The 24,625-nt window shown below is 35.6% G+C and overlaps 1 protein-coding gene across 1 annotated transcript in view; it reads right to left on the bottom strand.

Annotated features, from left to right (window-relative positions):
* LOC136030178 (uncharacterized) overlaps positions 1-22,298 on the bottom strand; it is a 32,603-nt gene extending 10,305 nt beyond the window's left edge. Inside the window, exons 1-4 of the mRNA XM_065708922.1 lie at positions 22,083-22,298; positions 10,458-10,613; positions 5,692-5,864; positions 672-862 (exon numbers count right to left, since the gene is read on the bottom strand). Of these exons, the coding sequence (XP_065564994.1) occupies positions 672-862; positions 5,692-5,864; positions 10,458-10,613; positions 22,083-22,182 (620 nt within the window). The 5' untranslated portion in view covers positions 22,183-22,298. The remainder of the gene's footprint in view (positions 1-671; positions 863-5,691; positions 5,865-10,457; positions 10,614-22,082) is intronic.
* Positions 22,299-24,625: the final 2,327 nt, after the last annotated feature.

The following is a 24,625-nucleotide window of genomic DNA, read 5'->3' as shown; positions in this document are numbered from 1 at the left end:
CTCCCTCCAACTCCCGCAGAGAGAGTGGATTCAGTCCAGTTATGTCAATCACGTATCTAGGACTTGTGCTTATTCTTCACACCAAGTTTCATCCTGATCTCTCCACTCTAAGCGTTTTCCAAGATCCCCCCCAATTCCCCCCAATGACACTGAATCTGGTAGGGAATTAAAATAAGAGATCTGGGTCAAAAGGGTCCTTCTAAATACGGAATTTCATTAAGATCTGATCACTCCTTCGTAAGTTAAAATACCTCATTTTTTCTAGTTTTTCAGAATATACCCTTCTTTAAACAACTCCAAAGAGAGCGAATCCGTCCCGGTTATGTCAATCACGTATCTAGCACTTGAGCTTATTTTGCCCACCAAGTTTCATCCCGATCCCTCCGCTCTAAGCGTTATCCAAGATTTTAGGTTTCCCACTCATACTACCCCCAATGTCACAGGATCCGGTCGGGATTTAGAATAAGAGCTCTGAGACACGATATCCTTTTAAATATCAAATTTCATTAAGATCCAATGACCCGTTCGTAGCACTAACTGAGACCGCCAGATGGCAGGATGTTTCAATTTGAAAGCTGGTAATGTAGTTCGGATTCCTTATTCATTTTCGTAACCACTTATACCAGGACAGAAAATAATAATAAAAAAAAATGAAATATATCGTTACTAACGCCTCTACAATTCCAGCAAGCGTGTCGCCATTCATGTGAAATACTAGCTGTTGCTTCTCTTTCGCTAGATAGAATACTATGTTTTTGGATGGATTTTTCTTTACGCACATGAAAACCAACGATTTCATATTTGGAGCCATTTGATGAATCGGCGTGGAAAACATACTCTGAAGTAGATTTTTCAAATTTTCCTGAAACAGAGATGAAACTTACTACATACCTATGCTAATTTAAAATTCTACCAAGTATCGTAGAGCTTTGAAAAATTTGTTATCCAAACTGTAATTTGTAATGTTTCTCAATTTTATTTGTCTGGAGCAAACTTAGAGCCAATCAGACCCTTAAGATCAAACATGCACCTATTTTCCCACTATAAAACCAAATGTTAAAATTAGCAAATTTGAATATTTTACTGCCCTTGTCCCAGGGGCTCTAGGGATTATGTCATCCCCAGATAAATGTTTATCAGTCTTTTCACCTATTTTGAAGAAAATGGCAATTTCATTTTTTTCTCCAATATCATGGGATGTTGCAGGGGGACCAGATAACAAAAAAAGGCCACATTCGGGAGGCTTTTTGAACTAGGACTTTCAATTTTCGATTGAATGAGCCCCCCCTGAAGTTTCTAAGATCGACCTCTTCCATACGAGCTGGCCAAGAAAAAAGTAACTCATGGAAGCCATGTAAATGTTTCTGATATTCTGTGTCTACTCCTAACTAAAACTGTTCTTCAGTTGGATTGGTATGTATTGATTCATTCACTTCCAGCAAAACAGCTTCGAGGTAAAGGGCATCTGTCAGGTGGCAGTGTCACATTTTCTTCGCTCAAGTATTTAAGTCTAAGATCTAATATTTCTGAGAAAATTTTAAGTTTTTTAGCAGTTGGAGGGTTGTGTTTATCTTTAAATAAATGTTCATTCTACAACTATCTATCATTATACGTTTCCAGAGTGTACTTTTGCTTTTTCCAGTGATAAGTGGAGGAAGTGTCATTGCCGTAGTAATTCTTGACTTCAGTGTATCCCAGTTGGTGACTTTAATTATAATTTGACTGAATATTCTCTGTCTAGGTCTTTACATTTTCGCTGTTATTTGGTATTTTTTAGAATTAGTTAGGTCTCATAAGAAAATAAGAGGAATGTAAAGAAAGGGGAGAAAGCATTCAAATATGAATTAAGGAGGTGTGAACTGGAGGCCAGACCCGTATCCAGGATTTTTATTCAGGGGAGGGGGAAGGTTACAAAAATAATTAAAAAAAAAACATAAAAAATGTGTTTTCATGCATTTGTATTATATGTTTACAAGTCGGACAAACATTTAGTGGGGGGGAGGAACAAATACCCTAGCCGCTCCCTTGAATACGGTCTAGGTTTAAGACATGGATAAAACTGTTGAAAATCTGGAAGATGCAGCCAGGCGGCATAATAGTTAAATATTGTGCTGACTTGTAATAAATTGAGAGGTAGTAGTAAATCTGGACTTGTCCCAGTAAAAGATAATGGTTTCTGTACGAAGTAAATTACTTAGTATTACTGAAACATTTTGCACTTAGAGATGATATAAATAAAGTTTTAATAGAAGAATAGTGTGGTTTCAGAAAGGGTAGATGATTCGTAGGCCGAATTTTCACTCTTAGATTAATAGCTGGAAGTGCCAGATTCATCAAACGCTTATCTAGTCCGGTCCGTTTTCTTTCAGTTCGCTAAATATTTGCTTCGGTTACCACCTTGCCCTCAGAATTCTTCATTTGATCAGAAAATTTAAACTCGCTGACCCTGATCTTGCAATTTCTAAATTAATTTCCAAGCATAAACCAAAAACTCAAATCTTCACAGAATTATTGGTATCATGCTCCAATTCAATAGTGTTTAGTTTTTTTTTTATGTCTGTGTCATGACCATATTTAGTGCAATAATACGTCAATTTGTTTCGAATTCATGTTTGTTCTTATAATTAGTTGTCATTGTTATGACAAGAATTAAAGCAGTAATTGGTTCCTTGTTCTGCTTTTTTTTTTCGTTTTTTTCTTCTTCTCCGTCTTATCAAGTTATGTGAATGATGAGTGTTCAATAAATAAATAAATAAATATAATCCTCAGTTTTATGCAATACGAGCAAGCATCTGATTCAGCTGACAGAAGAGCTTCAACAAAGGTCCTATTCCTGTATAGTATGCAAAATAAACACATTGCAGTGATTAGTGCCATGTACGAGAATAACGTTGCTGCGGTTAAGATAAGAAATGATGTTAGTAGCTGGTTTCGTATTGCATCAGGAGTTAAGCAGGGTTGCGTTCTATTCCAATTTACACGGATATATTGATGGACTTTGTCTAAGGAACACAACAAAGGCAATGGGAGAGTACGAAAACAAATGGGGAGGAAAAATCTCCTGTACTAAGATTTACTAACAATTTAAGGATCCACGATGAAAGTGTTAGCCAAATCAATGAGCGTTTAGGGATTTTTCGAATTCAGGATACAAGAATGTCACAAAAATAGGAAAAAATTTAAGGTGAAAAGATGATGTTGGGTAACGAGAAGATCGATTAAGCGGACAACATTACGTACCTGGGTAATATTATTAGTTAAGACGGTGGATGCAGTGAAGATCTTAGAAGTATAATAGCCAAGATCCAGGGTGTATTTCCACAGTTGCACAAAAAGTATGGAAATCTTAAGTCTGCGAACCAAGATTAGAATATTGGAAGTTTCAGTGTGAATAGCAGTCAAGCAAGAATCTGAAGCGCGGCTGCTCGAGATAACGGAGAAGGATTTGCTAGATGTTTTCCAGAGAGACTGCCTAAGGATTACTTTGGGACCCGACTGACTGACCGTATCTCAAAAAGTAAGTAGTACGAAAAATGTGGCTAAATCCTGCTTTCTAGGACTTTTTCGAGTGAAAGATTGAAACGGCTAGGGACCGTTTTGCGAATGAAGGACGACAGATTTCCGAATATTGTTCTTGTCGGTCAACCAACTTGGGTCAAACCAAAGGCAGGTCGTCCCCGGATGGTTTGGGAGGATGTCGTAACGAAAGATTTAAGGCAAATGTGAACTTCCTGGGAGAGTGTAAAGAAGGAGGCTTTGAATATATTAAGATGGAAGAGGATCGTACGTAGCTGTGTTAGACCCAGGCAGCTTTATGCTGCGGTGAGTTGATAGTAATAGTAGTAGTTAGATCTCGGATGCAAACAACTTAATATTCTTACATGTATACACTTCAATGTTCAATTCAGATGCTGACCATGTTGCAGCATCTATTAATATCTCCACTTAGCCAGTTAAGATAGCGATGAACTTTCCGATCTAGCTGGATGTCTTATTATTTAATAAAACAGCCTTCTATCGAGCTTCCCAGGTTAGTAGTGATTCTGACACGCAAAACACTTTCAGTCCAGCGGGTAGATTTGACCCTCATAGATTCAGAATTGTATTCTTTATTAATCGATTCTAATGAAAATTATTCATGATTATTCATCTAAGGGTACGCTCTGACCAGTTTCTAGACTGTTGATTTTATACCAGTTCCTAAATAAAGAAAAGCTGGCCTGCGTTACTCCTCTTTTCGTCCAGTCACAATTACTACTTCACTCGACAAGTTATTTGCACAGTTTCTTGTAGATGAACTTCAGTAACTGCACGACAGATTTTATAGATAATTCGGTTCCCAGCATGGTATCAGTTGCATTGAAGCTCTCCACGTGATAGCACCATTAATCCTAAACATACATAAATCAAGCCAATGCCTAGTAATTGGTGAATTAGACATGCATCTGATTAAGCGATTCATACATAGATGTTTTTAAGATCAGCCAAAAGGGAATGCGTTATTCAGACTTTCCGTAATCTGTACCCCCGTCTTTCTGTGCAACTTCAGCTCCCTACCAATAACCCAATGTCAATGCCAATGGCTAATGCCAATGCCAATGGCTACCCATCAACCTTAATGTCAACTCTAATTTTAGTCCGTAGCGGTGCCCACAGAGAGGCAGCTTCGTCTCTAATGTTTTCAACAACAACATTATGAAAAAACAAGACAGCTGTCCCTCATCAAGCTTTCTCAACGCTGTTGAAACTTCACGATCGTTTTGTGGACAATGCAGTGGCTCTCAGCCAGACTCTTGTCCGACTTTCTGAAACATTCTCGTGTTTGCAGTCTAATTACGACAAAGCTGGTCTGAGATTTAACTCCCAAAAGTTGGAAGTTTTACTTTTCAATTGCAAGAATGACAATCCTTCCAGTATCAGACAAGGTAATTGCAAGTTCAAGCCAGCTGACAAAATATATATCCGAGAATGCCAATATGTAAATATACAACATATCAGCTCCCTCTTGACTTCGCATCTTGAACGTCAAATTTCCATCTCCTATGCTCTAACTATCAAAGACACTATACGATTCAACCAAATATCCCTGCAAAATATCTACAAGTTTATGTTTTTGCCGCATGTGCTATACACAACCCTATTCTAAAAACTTCTGACAAGCCGGGACAGGTCTTAAATCCGTTCTTTAATCTTACAATTTGCTGATAATGTACTAAAATTGTCATCACAGACACGAAATAGTTTCACAATTCGGCACAACACCTTAGTAGCGCTGTTGCTGACTTTAATTACTGATTAGCTTATTATCCAACAAGAAACCAAACACAAAGTTATTGCGCAAGAACCAGCGTATCTGTCGGTACATATTTTTTTTTACCTTTTCCTTTGGTTTCCTCTTACTGTTTCTTTTACCCTGTCACTGTACACTTGCTGCATTCGAGACTCTTCATATATAGTATTATCATTATTACACCCTCTAAAATTATAAATACACATTTAGTTTTTTTTTGGCACAACGACTTCAACTTCGGAAACAAACAAAAAAAAGTGTTCCTCCAATAAAATTATTTCTGTCTTGTATTTTCTCTGAATTCAAAAAACGAAAATGAAATTCCTTACTATGTAAAAGCTGACTACACAGTAAAAACATAGCGTCAGTGGGGTGCAATAATAAAAGAAAGAACAACTTACGAAAATATTTTTCTGTCCACGCATCAGCAGTAAGGGAGCATTGACTTCATTTTCATGTAGTTTATCTTCAATACTTGAACTTAGTCCAAATAGCCAGCATTCACATATTATTTTTTCATCAATGAAGGTTTTCAGAACTGAAATTCTTATACATGGAGTCCCTTGGTTTTCTCCTTAAAAATTTAAAATCAGTAGAAGTTAAAGAGGCTACAGACTAAAAAACTGGGACAATAATAAATTTGATCAACGGCTATCCCTCCATGCATTTTTTTTTTCAATAAATTGGTTAGCCCAAAAACAAAGGGTGCACCTAAAAGAATTTCCAAAAACGAGTTGCTGCAGTTCAAACAGTCCACAAAAAGACCCTCAATCATTGGGTACGTTCTAAAGCCATTTTCTTTTTAAGAAGAGGTTGGAAGGACTTGCCATAATTTAGACAAAAGAACTATATATGATCTATCTCATGTATATCATATATATCTGAGTATATGAGGTATCTGACACTATTTCCACTAATTGAACAACGAAATAACGACAAACACTTTTTAACAATAGTTTTTTCTTTGGAACCATCTTCAACCAATCCGTCTCAATCCTGGAAAAAACTATTCCCGCAAAAGTTTCAAAAGCAGGAGAAAGTTCTCCTGTAGAATTATTACAACGTAATCGAGATATATCGTACACACACACATACACACACACACACACATATATATATATATATATATATATATATATATATATATATATATATATATATATATATATATATATATATATATATATATATATAAAACATAGAAAATTATTAATACATTTTCAGAAGACAGTGAAGGAACTACAATATACGACCTTAGCAAAAATCAAATTTTCACAAGGGACCAAAAAGATATTAGAAATTGGAAATGACGAAAAATGGTTGCTACCAGTGCGATTTGTATTGCAATAAGTAGGTTTGATGGCAATAACTTTAAGGACTTCAACAGTGCTAAAAGATATTATTATCCTCACAAAGTGTTTAGATGTGGGGTGAGTTTGGTGTTAGGGAGGGGGAGGAGGGATTAAGAACCATTTTTAAGAACCTAAAGACTTAATATTTTATTTATTTATTATTACGAATAGCGGTAAGCATCAATGCGTGTCGCAAAATCACAAAATCATAATACTTATCTAAAGTAAATTGGCAAAGACAAACTAAACAGCAAAAACTTCTAAATAACACGAAACTACACAACAAAAGCGTCTAAATAAAAGGCTTATTTACTAATGCACTCTTTAAAATTCGAACACTCTCTGCCTCGACAACCTCTAAAAGACAAACCATTCCATGGTCCGGCAACTCTACTAATGAAAGAAAATTGACCAATTTTCTCCAGTGGTTTTGGGGGATATAATTTATAATCATGCTGACGAGTAGAGTCCACTCCTTTAATTATACGAAACACATTTACAAGGTCATTACGACGTCTACGAAACTCCAACGACGGGAGTTGAAGCCTAGAAAGTCTCTGCGGATAGGAAAGGCTCTGAAGGTATGGGACCAATCTAGTGGCCCTTCTCTGAACCTTTTCTATCCTATGCTCATCCATTAGATTTAACGGAAACCAAACAGAAGTATTATACTCAAGAAGAGGGCGGACCATTGATTTGAGAAATTACGAAGGTTAAACCTGCTAAAGCTTCTCCTTATAGACGATAAACGATAATTTGCATTCTTTACAATTTCCAAAACATGCTTATCAAATTTCAATTGGGTATCAAAGTAAACGCCAAGGTCACGTACTATTTCTTTAGAAGGGATTCGTATGCCAGACAGCTGGTAATTATGCACAGGTGGGAGTTTACGAGCGTAGTGTAGAACAACACACTTAGAAGGGTTTACGAACATGGAATTAGATTCGCACCAATAAGTTAGAGAGTCAAGATCCTCTTGTAAAAGTTGCACATCGTTTTGGCCTTTTACTCGTAGATAAAGTTTTACATCATCCGCAAACATTTTGACAGTAGAATGCTGAACAGAGGAACGCATCAATTGAGGATGAAATAGCTTCACCAACAACAACCTGCTGAGTTCCTCCATTTAGATAATCAGTAATAAATGCAATTGTTTTTTTTTACCCAATTTATAAGCTGCACATTTTTTAAGAAGGATGGGTATGGAGACTTTGTCGAATGCCTTCGAGAAATCGATGTAAATGCAGTCAAAAGGTATAGCTAAATCGGCAAAACGTTGAAAATCCAAAATAACCTCAAGAAGCTGAGTATTACAAGACCTATTTTTCGAAAACCATGCTGAGCAGGATTCCAAAGATGATTTCCGTTAAAATACATTTGAACGCGTGAAACAATCAACTTTTCCATCACTCGGCAAAAAATAAACGTAATTGAAATCGGCCGATAGTTTTTAAAATCCGACTTGGAGCCACTTTTGTGAAGTGGCTTTACCAAGGCCTTCTTCCACCCGACGGACACAGTCCATGCGCCAAAGATAAGTTAAATATATATGTAAGTGGTTCTGCAATTTCATGAGTAATTTGTCTTATCATTATTTTCGGGAAACCATCTATATCCGGCGCCTTAGACGTATCCAATTTTACAAGAATAGTATAAACTTCAGTCAATGGGAAATCCGAATCATCAAATGGAACAAGAATGTCCGACGACGCAATCGACTCTACTTGAGATGCCAAATTAGCTTCATTTGAATGAATTGGCTGTGTTTTAACAAAAACTGAAGGAAAAATTTGGTTAAAAATAAGAGCCTTCTCAGAATCACTATCAATCTTTTGGTGTGTATCCTGATGTGTGAACATAGATGTGCAAGGTTAGGCTTATTCCTATTTACATATTTCCAAAATATGTATTTATACAATATATCATATCAATAAATGATATAAGTTTGGCACCAATTGAAAAAATTATTATTCACATTGACATCCAATTAAGAGGGTAGGCACAGGCTATCAAGAGTTAGTTTAGGGCTAACACTGTAACATGTTGGACACAGTCGATACAGCATTTTTTCTTATTAATTCACAAAGTTCCACATGGGTTAAGAATTCAAATTTTTTGGCGGAACGTAGAAATATATTTAATAGCTCTATATCCCTTCTGCTAAGCGTGAAAGATATTTCCATAGCCATTCCTCGCCCTCAAATATACTCCAAAAGTTCCAGATAAATTCTTACAAGCTATTCAGATAATGCGGACGCAAAATTTTGATAGCCTGGGTGAACATGGTTACTTTCGGTATGTATCACTGCTTACCAGGAATAGGTCCTAGTAAACAGTAGTTCACAGTGCCAAAAATTTCAAACAGAATAGAGACCAAAGGGTTTAAACACTTCCCCCTCCCCCAATTCAAAGCTCGAGGTTCACTTCTCAAAACACACCATAAAGCTTTCAAATTGATCCCTAAAGCTGTTTCAACTTCACTGCGATAGTTTACTGTGAATATACTACAGGTCTCACAGGGGTCCAAAGTGTAAACAATTTTAAGTGGATTAAAAAAACACGTCCCCCCATGTCAAAAGTGGGGATTTAATAGCCATCCCCTTCTACACTCCCTAAATTCTAACCTGATACCCCTAACCATGACACCAGCCCTTACAAAGGACTCTATAGATTTCATTTTCCTATCAATCAAGTCCCCGACCAGGTTTCTACAAACATCCCTTCCAAAAGAAATAGCCCGGAAATGTTTTTCGCCCATGTCTCGCTCCATTTTTGGTAAACCAACACCTTTTCTTTTTATTTTTACTTCTGCATAGAGTGTCTGTTAGTCTAAAGACTTAATGATGTAAGTTTGGCACCAATTGAAAAAGTTTCTGGCCCTTTTTACGTTGGGAGGGGGAGGGCTTGTCCTAGGAGAATTTCTTGTACATTAGATTCTACTTAGCTCAAGTTTTAAAGTGAGTTTCGTACTGATCAGGGATCACAGGTTTCTTAGTCATTCATGGGCCCAGAACAACCCCCCCTCCAAACAACAAGCTATTTGTTACCTCGAGCCCAGTGGATAATCCCTTGAAATTTTGAGGCAATCACACACCCAATACCAAACAAGGCCCCCAATCCGATTTCCATCATAAAGTCTGTGTATAAACTATGGGCAATGTTGACTATTTAAGACCCTTGCCCCAGGGGCTGTGGGGGTTATGCCAGTCCCGAAGGCATCTTTGGTAGATTGTCGATTATTTTGAACAAAATACGAATCTTAAAATCTTGATCTATAGTCTCGGGGTGTAGAGGAGACTGGCAGCAAAAAAGGGCAAGGAAGGGGGGCTGCTTGTTCCATAATCACTCTCGAGTCTTTACAAGGGCACAGGAACTATCAATTTTCAGTCGAATGAAACCCTCCGAAGTTCCTTCGACTTCTATACGAAGTGACCTGGAAAATCAAATATATACTTAGGCAGCACTAGACATTACACATTAGGACCTTACACCGACACAGTCTCAGTTTGTACTTACAATTCAAAACTTATAATAACCATTTTGCTGAGCTTATGGAATTCAAAGGAGTTTCTCACAAATCAGTGGCTGAATAAGACTTCAAATCTCGTGCATGGAAATCACGAAACAACCAGAATCCCATATTATTCGAAATATTAGCATTTCACGATTTTTACTATATCTTATTTGTCTTTTCCAATTAATTTACATTTTTTTTTATTATTTTGAATCCCCCCTAAAAAAACAACAAGATAATCCTACGTATGCATATGATCGTAACTGACCGAAAGAAATAATTGCATATTACTTCTTACCTCCAAGAGAATAAATACTCTCAATATTCACTTTCACGTCTGGTAATCCAATTTTCGCATTAATATATCGACGATATCTTTTTAGAAAAGATGGAGAAAAATCAAAGTTTGTCAATATTCCAACTCTAAACGGTGTCCATGCATACTTCCTCAAACCTGAAAAAAAAAGAATCAAAGTTAAAAGTAAATCATTGCTGTTGGGTACTTAGTTTTATAATAAGTTTTATGTATAAGTGTTGTTAATGCTTGAAATTGTTGTAAAAGAGATTAGCGTGACCTCACTAGTAGACATTGTTTCATTTTAATATTGATAAGATCAATTTTATAAGAACATGTTACCCATTATTTATTACAAGTCAGCTCTCCAGCGACAAAAATACTGATGAGCACTATGTATTTTGCCTGAGCTATGCCCAAGTCAGACCTAATGAAAAAAAAAAAAAAAAAAAGCAAAAGTACACAAATGATACTGGCTTTTCCTTGATGTAATGTCATATTTGTAAAACAAAAGCGAAAATTAAAATGACTTGAAATTGGTTGGGAACACATAAGAGACAGTTTTATTCTTAGCACAAGTAAAGTCGAATAATATTTCAAACGTAAAACGACCCTAAATCTTTAACACTAAGCACTGAGTGCTTACCGTGTCGGGCAAAAATAAATAAATAAATACATAAGTTAATGAAACCCAAAACAAACAAAAATTACATAACTCAGCCATTCAGCTGATATACCTTTTTGATTACCTGGACACACGCCAAGCCTTTCAAATTGGTTTAGACCAACTTAAGCTCTCCTTGAGGTTTATACTTAATACCCTATTCAGTTCAAGAGATGTTGCACATATGCCATTTTGACAACCTAGATGCACTTAAAATCTTTTGATTTAGTTCAATAGTAGTAGTAGGAGTAACAGTAGTAGCAGAAGCAGTAGTAATAGCAGTAGCCCTGAGAGTTTTTACTTAATACCCTCAGCCGTTCCTAGAATATTTCAAATACGCCCATTAAACAACCAATGTTACTGCTGATCAATGTTTTTCACTGGATATTCAAGTTCGGTCAAAATTTGAAATACAATCCAAAATAACAATATTCTTTATTGGTAACGTTTAATTTACTAACCTTTCGTTTTTTCTTTAATCTTTTTTTTTCAATTTGCTTTTGCCTAATGCACATAGTTTTTTTTTAATTACTTCAAAATATCTCTTTAGGACCAACCAGTTCGGGAAATTCTTTCATTTCCCAGTGCTAAATGCTGTACGTAAACAACCGGAATACTGCATAATTTATAAATTGTCAAAGAATTTGCGAAAAATAAGTGTATTCTTTATTATCCTGCCTGCATGAATACCACGTTTTGATTTTATACTGGCAATGTAAAATGTACCTCTTTCATAACAGGACAATTCTCCCCCTTGAACTTAAATCCCTTATATATTCAGACATTAGCAAAAGAAAAACAAATTTTATACTGTCCAGCTTTCAAATTAGACCTCTTTTTTTATTTTCCTATTTAACTAAATAAAATGAACAGACTCAAAAAAAAAATTTGTTACAAGAGAACCTTATCAAATAGTTTGTGATAAAAAACTGGAAGTAAAATGTGACTTGGGCCAATATTCACCAAACTAAAAATAGAATTCTTATGAAAATCACTACACTGGCAGTATTGGCTTTTTATGCTGATTCTAAATATAAAAAATTCTTTCAATTTTTTGTAACCCACCCAAAACCAAAAATTTGAGACAATTTGCCTGATTTTTGAAAAAAGGGGAAGCATGCCCAAAAAAGCAAGCAATCTCATATAAAATTCCTCTATTAGATACATCATATCAGAGAACCCTACTGTAGAGGTTTCAAGCTCCAATGTTCAACATGTGGATTTTCACATTTTTTTTTTTTAGAGGACGCATTATTGATGCATGTTTATTTGTTTTGTTTTTTCCCAGGGGGATTGTATCAAATATAATGTGCAAGATAATTGGGAGGGAGCTCATTCAAATGTAAATTTAAAGCTCTTTTTGAAGCGACAATACAGGCGGAGCAAAGGGAGAGTCTTGTTTTCTGCCATTGTTGGGCACCAAACTATAACTTTACCCCAAAGAAGACAAATTTGCAATCAATTTGAATTCTGAGAATCTAATTGATTTAAAAGTATCAATAACTATACTTTAGGCCTTCCACTTACAAAAGAAGAAATGCCAGATGGTGGCAGTACTGAATTCAACCAAGTTGATTTGCTTTATTTGTAATGAAGTTAGGGTAATCTGTAATTGCGTATCAGCTTTAATGAGGGGGGTTGAGACATTGTTCAGGTGGGGGTAAGGTAGATTCCTAAAACAGTAGGGGTAAGTGGTATATGCAGGGACAGGGTAAAAGGTGGGACATGGTACTTATTTGCCATCTAGCATTCTTTGAAAAATCTAATAAAGCCGCCTAGTATAGTTCATTCAATGGCCGACAAGACAGTTCTATCATTTTGGTAAGTTGCTATCTTCGTTTTTGAGAAAATCAACTTCAAAGTTTTGGCTATAACCCCCAAAAAATATTTGGGCAGTAGTTTTTGTGTTTTATCTTGTAATGGTTTGCAGAAATTGTGTGTGTAAGATGGCAAACGAAAGCTAAAACATCAGACCATGTTGAGTGGCCATCTTGTGGAAAAATATGCAACAGTAAAAAAAATCGGACACAATTTGCAAGTAGAGGTCGCATGGTATATACTGGGACAAGGACAGGTGGTATGTAGTGGGACATGTCCCAGTATACACCATGCGACCTCTACTTGCCTAAAACTCATTGCAGAATGGCCCAATTTTGACTTTAGATGCTTGTTTGCCCGTCATTCCATGCAAATTAACGGTCCTGTGTCAATTCTAAATTCTTGGTTCAACCTGCCTGAGAGTCTAGGCAGGCATGACTTGCTAAAAGATAGCATACAAATATTGGTCCAATAAGAGAGGCCCACTTAACCATGCCGTTTATCCATGCCATTTAACCAAACACTAGGACAAATATAGATTCTGTGACTATCTTAGCTCGATGAATATCTACCTTAGTTCTACTGCCCTAGGAATGACGCATGGACGAATAAAAGATACACATATCTATTAACAAATGAATTAACATCATTTTTATACAATTCTAATTAAGAAGGAATTAATGCCGAAATCGCCTATCACTCAATTGGACTATCTGTTTTGGCTTTGGTGTAGGAAAGGGTAGGAAAATAGTGGGTAAAGTAGCTTCAGCTGAGCATGGCGTGCTTGTGACTATGGTTGGAACCATCTGTCCCAGCAGGCAATACCTTCCCCCTACCTTACATTCCCACAAAGAAATCTTAGCCTCACATGCTGACTGATACTCCTGCTAACTCTGCTGGAGGAGCCTTGCCTTCCAAATGGGTAAACCAAGAACTGTTTCTAAAATATATCAAGCATTTCAAGACTTACTCGCATGCTTCCACTGAAAGCTCAAAACTTCTGATAATGGACAACGACTAGTCCCACATCTGTTCTGCAGTTGTGCAGTTTGCGAAAGAGTCTGGTATCACTTTACTAACAATACCACCTCACTGCAGCCACAGGTTGCAGCACAGTTGCATTGGACATTAGCGTGTAGTTTCCCTTCAAGTGCCAATACAACAAGGCAGACCAATGCAGCCCACGGAAGACTGTGACGATATACGAGATTGCATCTCTTGTTGGTGAAAGCTTCCCCGTATCTTTCACGCCAAACAACATAATGAGGGGCTTTGAGAAGACAGGGATATGGCCTTACAAGCCAGACATCTTTTACAGAAAATGATCTTCTAAACTCTGCTGTAATTGACAGACCTGCACCTGATGCTTTGGATCCAGTTGGACCTAAAAACAGCCTGGCCGAAACCCCAAGTACAAGTGGGCCTGAACAATCCTCTACAACCATTTCATTTCCTCTGACGCCGGAACAAGTTCGGCCATACCCTAAAGCCAAGCCACATGTACTGAGTGGCAGAGGCAGCAAGAAAGGCTCTACAAAGATTCTTACTGACACTCCTGTGAAAAGACAGATTGAAGAACATGAAGCCAAAAGAAAAGATAAGAAAGCACAGTGGTCTTTATTCAACTGAACAGAAATGTTTGGCAGAGTCGAAAAAATTGTGGTGCTTCATGCCACAATTTACTGACGAATTTTTTTTTACCGAGTGCCCGAAAGCATTGGGGAGCCCCCCACACACATGACAGCCCCAATGGTAATACTAATGTCAAATGATGTCACTGAAGTGGTAACCAAATGAACACTTCTATAGTAGCCCTGTAGTAAACAGTTCTTTAATCAACCATCATAGTAAATACTAATAAGAACAAAACAGAGCATTAAAAAGGTAGCCATCACTTCAAAGAAAATAAATTACTGCATCAACTATTAATATCTATAAATCACTGGACTTTAACTGGGCCTATTTTGTGACTGCGATTTATTTATTGTAAACTTTTTCATAACCTGAGAGAGAGCAAGTAAAGGGTTTGCAATTTTTTAACTGCAATATTTTATTTCTGTATCAAACCAGTAGATATAGTAAAAATATCTTATTGTAACTATGTAGATATAGTACAAAATATAGTAAAAAAGGAAGACATTTTGAAAAGTTGTTGCCTCCTACCCCAGCACCTGGTACAGCTTCCAGAGCAGCGTCATACTTCGTGTTTGCTGACTGGTCGTCTTATGCTGAAGATATTGTTACTTTTAAAGTTGAATTTTTATTGTAGTTTTTATACAAAGAATAGTCACGGTTTTCTACCAATACATGAATCTTTTTACTATGTCCCAGAGTATACCACCTCATGTCCCAAGTTATACCACCCCTGGTACTTAGTGGGACAAATGGTATAAGCGGAGACAACCCCTCTTTTTTCCTTCTACCTATACAAGAAAAATCTGGAAAAATCACAGTTTATGCAGCAGTTCTGGGGCTTTCATTTGAGCCATGAACCATTTTCCTACTCCTATGATAACCGTACGTTTTGGAGGTCTTCCACAATCCGTCTCTACATATACCAGTATCCCCTACATTTTAATGGACAAACTGCTTGCTCTTCATGAGGCTTCAGATAAGTGTTGAAAGAGGTAGGGGGGATAGGAATAAACTAAATTGTTTCTCTACACAGCAAAAATGTTACATTCCCATATCTTCCAGCACAGAGGTGGAAAAGACAAAAAAGGCCATCATCAGTCCCATCAGGAAATTTCTTTTGGGTGGCAGATACTTCTAGGAACTTAGTTTTCAGTAATTTTAAATCGTAGTATTTTTCTTTTTCTATTTATATGAAGCACTTCATTGTATGTAAACAAACATATGCAATTACCAATAAAAAATCCTACTATAAAGGTTGTGATAGCTTCAGTTATGTAGAAGATCCAAAGTCTCACAGAATTTCTATCCCTACATACAGTTGGCCCTAACACTGCTGTTCATATATCCGAAATTCTTTAGTAGTAACATTAACAAGGACTTTTTACCAAAAGCACTATTCATTGGCAATTTTTTGATTATATTCAGGTTATATCAAAAATTATAATTGAAAATTTAAACATACGATAGTGTTAATCAACATATAATTATTGATATACACATTTTAAAAGCAATTAACCAGAAATTTAAGGGACCAGTACCTCAAATTATATTTTGGTTGGGCCTGGATATGATATGGAAAACAATCAGAAGTAAAATAAAAAAAGGGCTTTAAAAAAAATAATCTTAGTGAAATCACACCATCAGATTCAGTATATCAGGGAACCCTACTGTAGAGATTTCAAGCTCATTTCTGCAAAAATGTAGAATTTTCGAATTTTTAGCCAGAAGAAAGATCACAAATGGATGTTTATTTGCCCCAGTGGGCGAAATAATTATGATCATATTGACTGAGTGGGCCTAGAATGTCGAGAGAGGGCTCATTATAACGCAAATGAAGAGTGACCAAAAATTGGAGGGTAGCTAGGCTCCCTCTCATGCCATTTTTCCCAAAATTGTCCAAAAAACTTTGAGACAGCTGTTTTGTTCAGCATAGTTGAAAGGCCAAATGACTATCTCTTTGTAGATAAAATGACCCCTTACAGTCCCTGGGGAAGGTCTTAAAACTATAAAATATTCCCATTATTTACATAGGCCTATAGTATTTGTTATTGGGAAATATGCATGCATTTTTGGATGGGGAAGGGGAGGACAAATTTTCTGCTGGGAGGTTTTGCACAGGAAGAATTTTCCTTGGAATGGGAAGTTTTCAGGGGGGGGGGAGCTTTTCAAAAGAAATTTTACGTTGGGTGATTTTGTCAGGATTCTTATAAGATATTTCTTCATATGTCTTCCTTTCTTTTACTATGTCAATTTTACACATGGAGATGTCAAGGGTAATTGTCTGGGGCGTTGTCCAGAGGATATTTCTGTAAAGAGGGGCATTTTTCTGTTGGGCTGAACCCAGGTATCCTTGCATTATTTAAAAACCATCAGAAATGAAAAAAAAACGAGTTTTTGCAACTGAATGACTCCTGAACACAAGGGCTACTTAACTAGAACAATAAGTAACTTTTTATAAGGTGTTTCTTTTAACTGTAGCATGAAGAGTAAGGTGTTGAGGAGGGGAAACCCCCCTCATATACATGACCACTGTTTGTTTTAATGTTACTCCTTATTTTTGGTTGAAAAAACTTGTTTTTTATTTTATTGAAGCTTAGAGACAAACATTTTATCTTAGAGACAAACAAAACAATGGCCTCTTTACAAAAACTAAGATATAAACTTTTAGCATTCAGTTCTGTTGAGCAATGCTGAAGCATTGGACAGATATTTTTAAATAATATCAACAGTTTTGAACACGGTTATCAAACACCAAAATATTTAATCCCTTTAGACTCATGAAAGTAGTTTGTTCAAAGTAAAAGATTGAAACTATAATGAAGAAAATCAAATAAAAATTTCTAATTCAATATTTTTAATTTCATTTTGAATACCAAAAACCAATAAATTTGACATCTTTATACTTCATAACTGTAAAAAATTAAATCTTTTTCAAAGTGACAACTAGATGAATACACATGACTCCAGGAAAAAAAAAAGATAATTAAACCAAAAAAAAATATCTATTCAGGGGGAAAATACAGAAATTCCCAGCATTCTATTCAGGAGAAACATTTCTGATTATAGTGGCTTCATACATCAGCCCAAGGGTACTCTTGCAATGTAAGCAAAAGTTGACAGCACATTTTGCTAAATTTACTCCTTACTAAGTTGTTCTCCTTGTGTTTTCTATGATTATAAAAACTTTCTTGTGTACTAATAACAAAAGTTGATCTTTTTATTGAATTTTATCAATAGTTAGGCTCATATACTTTCATTATTGTCAGAGACTGTTATTTACTTATCATTCATTACAATAAAGAATTTGATGCATAAAATATATATTTAGGTGTGTTTTAAATATATGGCCAACAAATTATAAGAGAAGTTGGTAAAATGTTTGGTAAAAGACTGGCAGGGGGGGGGGGGGGCTTCTGCTCAGGACAAACATAAGAAATAATTGACAAAATTAGACATTGAACAAACAACAAAAAAAGGAGGACCTCTGGTAATTTAGTTGCAGTTAGTCAAAGTATTTATACTAAAAAGTATTAAACATTAGATCATGCATCACATTTTTCAACTTCTTAAAATTTAGCTTCAGCAACAAACCAACTCCAAATCTACAGGGACGTTTTGAAAAAAAAACAAAAACGGAATTTGAACAGAAATATGATAGCACACAAAACTGATATATTTTAAACATCAGAAATCACAAATAACTGCAAAAGCCACTATAGTATTTTATCAAAGAAACAACAAGGATACTGCTACAAGTTTAAAGGAAGTTACTTTTTCCACTAGAAAGTGGAATTAAAGAATTGATACTCTCAATATTTCAATCATAATGCCCAAACCCTGACATTAGAAAAATATGTTAATTAAAGATTGAAAATACCACAACATGGAACTCTGAACATCAGTTCAAAAAAGATCAATTTGGATAAAATTATAATATGTAGAAACTGTTTAAACATAAACAAAACTTATTCTTTGTTTTTCTTCTTTAGTTCCCAATTTTACTATTGGGAGGGCTAACCCAATCTAACTGATTATTTTTGCTATTTATTAGGTTAAAATAAAATCATTACAAGAAGAGCTGTTTCTGCTGTAATAGATAAGAACTTTGCTTTACCAATCAAAATGTTCAAAACCAGATTGTAAAAAAAAACACATTTCACTCTTTTTTTTACAGGATAATTAGTCCTTTACAAGAGTTTTGCAGACTCAAATCCACAGAATGACAGGAAACCAAGCAAACACACACACAAAAAAAAACTGTCCAGCCCTTCCCAGCAAATTCCTAATGCTAAGTTTAAAGCCAAAATAAAATTATTCTATGTATTCTATTTCTTTTTTTGTTAATTTGATAAAAAACCTACTTTTGCACTTATATCACTTTCCATCGCTATTTTTATTTTTACTGCACTTTTGTATGCTTTTGCTGTTCTACCTTTATCTTCATTACCTTAAATTGCACCTTGGAGCAATCTAAGGATTTCCTCCTTGTAGGCTCCATGAAGAATTAAAGACAAGTTGAAGACTCATGGGCTGCCCAATCATACTTCCACTCTACACCACTCCATTCAGCATCCACTCTTGATTTGAAAGTTTCAAGACAAGTTACAGAGACAGCATATTCTGACAGTCTATTCCAAAGGCTTTCAACTCTGTTTGAAAAGAACTGATTTCTCTGGTGGAGTCTGCATGACTTCTTAGACAGTTTCTTCAAGTAACATCTGGTAGAAGAGGTGGTGCAAATGAGAATAAATCAGGGGCAATGTTTGTTGAGATAAGTTTGAAGGCAGTTATGACATCACTGCGTTTGCGCCTGTATGTTAGGCTTGGTAGATTGAGGCAACAAAGATGCTCATAATAGGGAACTGTTTGGAATTTGCTCATCAATTTTGTTGCTTGTCTTTGGACTGCTTCTAGGATGAATCAGTCTTTTTTGTAAAAAGGGGATGCAAGTGTCACACCAACTTCAAACAAGTGCTTTATATAGGGTTGTCATGACTACTGAAGAGTGGCTGCTGATGGTTCTCTTTATTGTTCCTAAGGTCTGGTTAGCTGACAAAGCAGCAATAGCAGCATGAGAATCAAATTTAAGTTTCTCATCAACCAACACACCCAGATCTCTATCCTCGGGAACAGCCTCAAGTGGTAGGTCATTGAGAGTGTACCCAAAATGTAAGTTTTTTTCTCCAAAATGAAGGACATGGCTTTTAGATGTGTTGAAGCTCAATAACCAGGCATTTGCCTGATTATTAAGCTAATCTATATCACATTGAAAAACATCTGCATAAAGTTGGTTTCTGATACCACCAATGAGTTTGGATCATCTGTATACAAAGTTTAATAATTGTGTACTATACTAGGGGCATCATTAATAAACATATTGAAGAGGAAAGGGCCAAGGATAGTACCTTGCAGCATACCACTCTTGACTGGCAATGAATTTGAATAAATCTGCATTCCATAATCCAGCCAACAACTTGGTTGTTTATTCATGCAGCATTTAACTTGACAATCAGTCTCCTGTGGCAGACCTTATCAAAGGCTTTGGCTGGGTCAAAGAGGGCAAAATAAACAGGAATTTCCTTGTCTATTAGATCTGTAACAAGATTGTAAGACAGCAGCAAATTTGTGTCAACAGATCTACCACTTTGTAAACCATGTTCAGAATGGTAGAGGATGCCACTCTTCTGAAGATGTTTAATAACAGCATCATTAACTATTCCTTCAATCACTTGGACAACAGAAGAGGTACTATGGATTGTCCTGTTATTTGCAGCAGAATTTCTTTTCCCCTTTTTGAATACAGGAGTTATGTTTGCTTTTTCCCAATCTACCAGAAGTTGTGTAGTTTTCCAATCTACCAGAAGTTCTTGATTGATTTTTGGGAGATTACAGCTAATGGGGCAGCTAGGAAATCTTTAGAGAGTGCAGTGGGCAAGAAATCCTGACCATCAAAAAATACTGAGGAAAATTGTTTATTCAGGACTTCTGCTTTACTTTCAGGTGTGGACTTATACTCTTTTTTTCTGTAGCTCGAATTTTGACTTATGACTGAATTAAATTTGAGCAACGTGAGTTTTGATTAAATTTATTTTTCTAAAGTTAAAATTTTAAATTTAATTAAAACTTTTTTTGAATTTTTCTTATCTGTAATTGATCATTCTTACATCAATATCATTAAAGTGTTAAAGCATTACCTTAAATCACAGATTGGAGCAATATAAGGATTTACTATCCTTGTGATGCTCTAGTGATGAAAAAAATTGTTTGGTGTTTGTGGAAAGCTGGAAAGGCTACCCAGTCACAAATTAGAGCTGATAGTTTCCTTATTGAGGATCAAAATCTACATGCAGGGGGCTAAACAGGGGTAGAATTAAAACTTTGATGCTTCTAGGCCCAGAGTTTTTGCTGCCCCTGTCAGGGCATTTTTTGGGTGAAACACAGAGATTTTCTGGGAAATCCCCCAACAATCAGGGATAGTGGAAGAACTCTGAAAGAAAGAGATGATACTGAAGTTTCAGCTGCCATTTGACATTTTATAGGTGGCCACAGAGTTCCTGTGTTCTCAAAATTTAAAAAGTCTACATTTAGACCTGTCATCTATTTATCCTTCTAAGCCCTGGTAATAAGGTAAGGTTATAGACCATAGCACATTAGCACCTTTTCAGGGAATATTGGTAAATTTTCTAATTAACTCACTAATAAGATAGCTTAGAAATAGCTGTACCTTTAGAATCAGGAACTGACTAGAATCAAGAACACTTGTTAGCAATATGGACAGATCTAGTGTATACCAGTCAGTGATGATAGGGCCACAGGACATTTTCTGAATCCTATTGTGTACCCCTAATGTTGAGATATAAACCCTGAGAGATATAGCCTATGTATTGAATTCTCTATGAATCACTCTTTTCTTCAAAGTAACTTAACAGTTTGTCAAAATAATGTAAAATTTGCTGTATACATATAACTCAGGGAATATGTTTTAGTAGCCTACTGGGGGGACAGTGGTGTTGTTTCAGGGGGAGGGTGGGAGGGCAGTCCCTAACCAAAAAAATGGAGAAAATCAGTATATAGCCCATGTCCCTTGATTCTTTGGATTTTAAGCCCTCTTGTCCCCCCTCAACAAAAATGCTGAACTTATGCCCCTGTACTGGGAAGGGGTAGAGTTTATTACCTTAAAAATGAATGCTAGGCTATATTTGGATTCATGATGATATTATGATTCTAAAGGTATTTCTATTTCTTAGCCATATAATTAGTGAGTTAATCAGAAAATCTATTATGTATTTAGGCCCCTTGGTTCATTCATGAAACTTTTATAGCCTACACCTGACTGAACTAGTTTTCTCATCTAAAACTTAGCTACACACCAATTAAGGTATACCCCAATTTAACTGTCTGGCTCATCCTAATAAAAGCAACATATAGTCCTAGGCTAGTTTAGGTTACTTATAGACTACCCTACCCTTGAAGTGCAATATTTAATAGAAAAACAAACAAGAATTACGAACTAATATGAATATCTCTGGCAACTGAAGAATCAATATTTTTCCTCTGAATGACAGTCATATTGAATTCTGAAAGTCTGCTTGAATTTTTTGACTTCTTCATACTTCACGTTTTTGAATAAGCTAATTCAAAATTTTAGGAGTTGTCAATTTTAGATTGCAACTGGCCCTGTGTTCTTTTACTTGTCCGGATTACCTATCTGACTAATCCAAGCGTTTTATGAGACACACATGACGTCAGAGGTTACTCGAATTATCCCCTCGAACGCTCAGGATTACTTGTCCGTGGGTTCGCACTTTTCAACCCTGAAAAAAAAGATTATTGAGGACAAGTGACGTCAATGTTACATTTTTTTTAAATGGATAAACTAACCAATCATTAAGTCTAGAGAAAAGACAAGGAAACCGTAAATAGTGGAAATAACCTTAGCTTTTCAGTGACCAGTAAGTAATCTTATGCATATTCTTTAGGATCTAGAGGGTTTTTGGTGTTCTAGGCCTGTCTTGCATAGGCTAAGCTTCTTAAGGAGTCAGAAGAAAAGTTTTTTGGTTAGGTCCTATTAAAAATGCTGGTTCTTAAGAAGGCAGCTATCACATTAGTGAGTTAGTCAAATATTACAATATCAAACAGGCCTAGTTTCTAAACCATCCTATAGTTTTTAGTTGAAAAAAATTGAGAATGATTAGGCCAATACCTATAGCCTTTTATATAATTTATATTTGTTGAGATTGCTATTTAAACTGGATTTTAAGGTAAAGTAGGGGTAAAATTTTACTTTAGCTACTTTTGGCTATCTTTGAAAGAGGTTAGGCTAGGAAAATGAAACTTTCAGGGATGTGTTTACAGGCTAAAGTATGTCCCAGGAAGGTATTTTGAAGTACCTACCTCTACTTCTTTTCCCTCTAGAGGGTCCTAACATTTTTGGGTGCCTTATTTTTTGGTTATCAGTTTCTTTTTCTCTGGCCTTAGTTCTGAAAAGACAATTCCTGTTGATTGAGCAGAACTTTAAGCCATAACACTGTTTTTTTTCTAATTTTAGAAATAATCTTTTATGCCACCTCATTATAGGTTAAATATATGACTGATATTATTTATTCTCCATGAATTTTTGTTTTATTTGATTTTATTGATGTCAGTTGCTTTGTGTTAAAAATACATTTATTTTTTTTCATTCAAGCTTCTTCTTTTGTGAAAAAATTTGAACTGTTTTTCTTTTTACATGTTGTATAAAATGTAAAGGAATACCTGGCCCTTCATTTCATAGATTCAACTAAAAGTCTTTGAGACTTCTTATATCAACATACATCTGACACATTTTAATGGTTTTTTTTTTAGATGACATAAGACACCATTAAAGTTTTGCATTTGCTTAGCTAAAAATTGTCTTAAAAAGTGCCAAGCTTAGAGAGTTATGTTAATATTCTTCTTGCTGATCAGTATAATTGTTTTAAAAATTCCTTCTGTTTAAAGCATTTTAGAGAGATTCTGAGCCAATCATGGGTATATTGTTGTCACAAAGGATTTTTCTCAAATGGGCTGGTGGAAAACAAATAGAATATATAATTTCTCTTTTTTTTTATTATTTCAAGACTACAATATCACAAAACTAAGCATTCATATTGCTGATTATATCTTAATCCCTGATGGAGTTTTGTTGATACCTGTCTTAAAATTTATTTGTCTCAATAAAATACATATTGTTTATGGGACAGCAGTGAAACATGGGAGAAACTATTACTTGAGTTGTTTTTTTTTTCCAATATTTTCTGTTTCCAAATAATTTTGTTCTCTGGTGACATTTGTGTTCCTTCCTAAGTGGCTGGCACTCTAGGTTGAGAATCCTTTATCCAAAGGGTACAGGTTTAATTCCTGGTTTTAGCAGTTTATTTGGTTTGGGACAAAGGTCAGTGATGCAACTCTGTAAGTTCAGCCAGAATTAGCCAAAAGCTTTCTTTTAAACCCATGAAATTTAAGTACAAAGGAAGAAATGCCAGTAAGGTGGTCCTTCCTTTTCAATGAATTGTTGATGCACAGACAAGAGTGTAGGTCATAAGAGGTGGCTGGTGAGTGTTTTGCAAGGTTTGAAAATTTAGGGCAATTGCTCAGGTTGGCAACTGAGCACAAAAGTAAAATTTTGTGCATGGTTTTTCTTTGTGAATGTTATATTCATGCAATGCCAAGCATTTTACAGTTAATCTTCATTGCTTTGTTTTAATTGTCATAGGACTTAGTGTATTAAAACCTACTTATGTCCATCCATTTTCTTTTAAACAGGGAGGAGTTCTATGTTTCCTAGCTTCAATAAATTTATATGCAATTTCTAGACCAGGGTTACAAAGTAGGTCAAAACTTGCAAATGGAACTGTGGTATGACTAATGAATTTGTAAGAATTTTATATCAATTTTAAGATTAAAAAAATCATGTAGAAAAAAAACAAGACAAATAAATAAAAGTATCCCTTTACAACCATTTAATGAAGTGTCACAAATGTAGATCATCCCTAAGATTGAAATGAACAAAGCTGACATAAAAAGGTCAATCATC

The sequence above is a fragment of the Artemia franciscana genome, chromosome 8 (assembly GCF_032884065.1).
Source record: "Artemia franciscana chromosome 8, ASM3288406v1, whole genome shotgun sequence".
Classification (NCBI taxonomy): domain Eukaryota; kingdom Metazoa; phylum Arthropoda; class Branchiopoda; order Anostraca; family Artemiidae; genus Artemia; species Artemia franciscana.
This window is presented reverse-complemented; position numbering and strand designations above follow the sequence as displayed.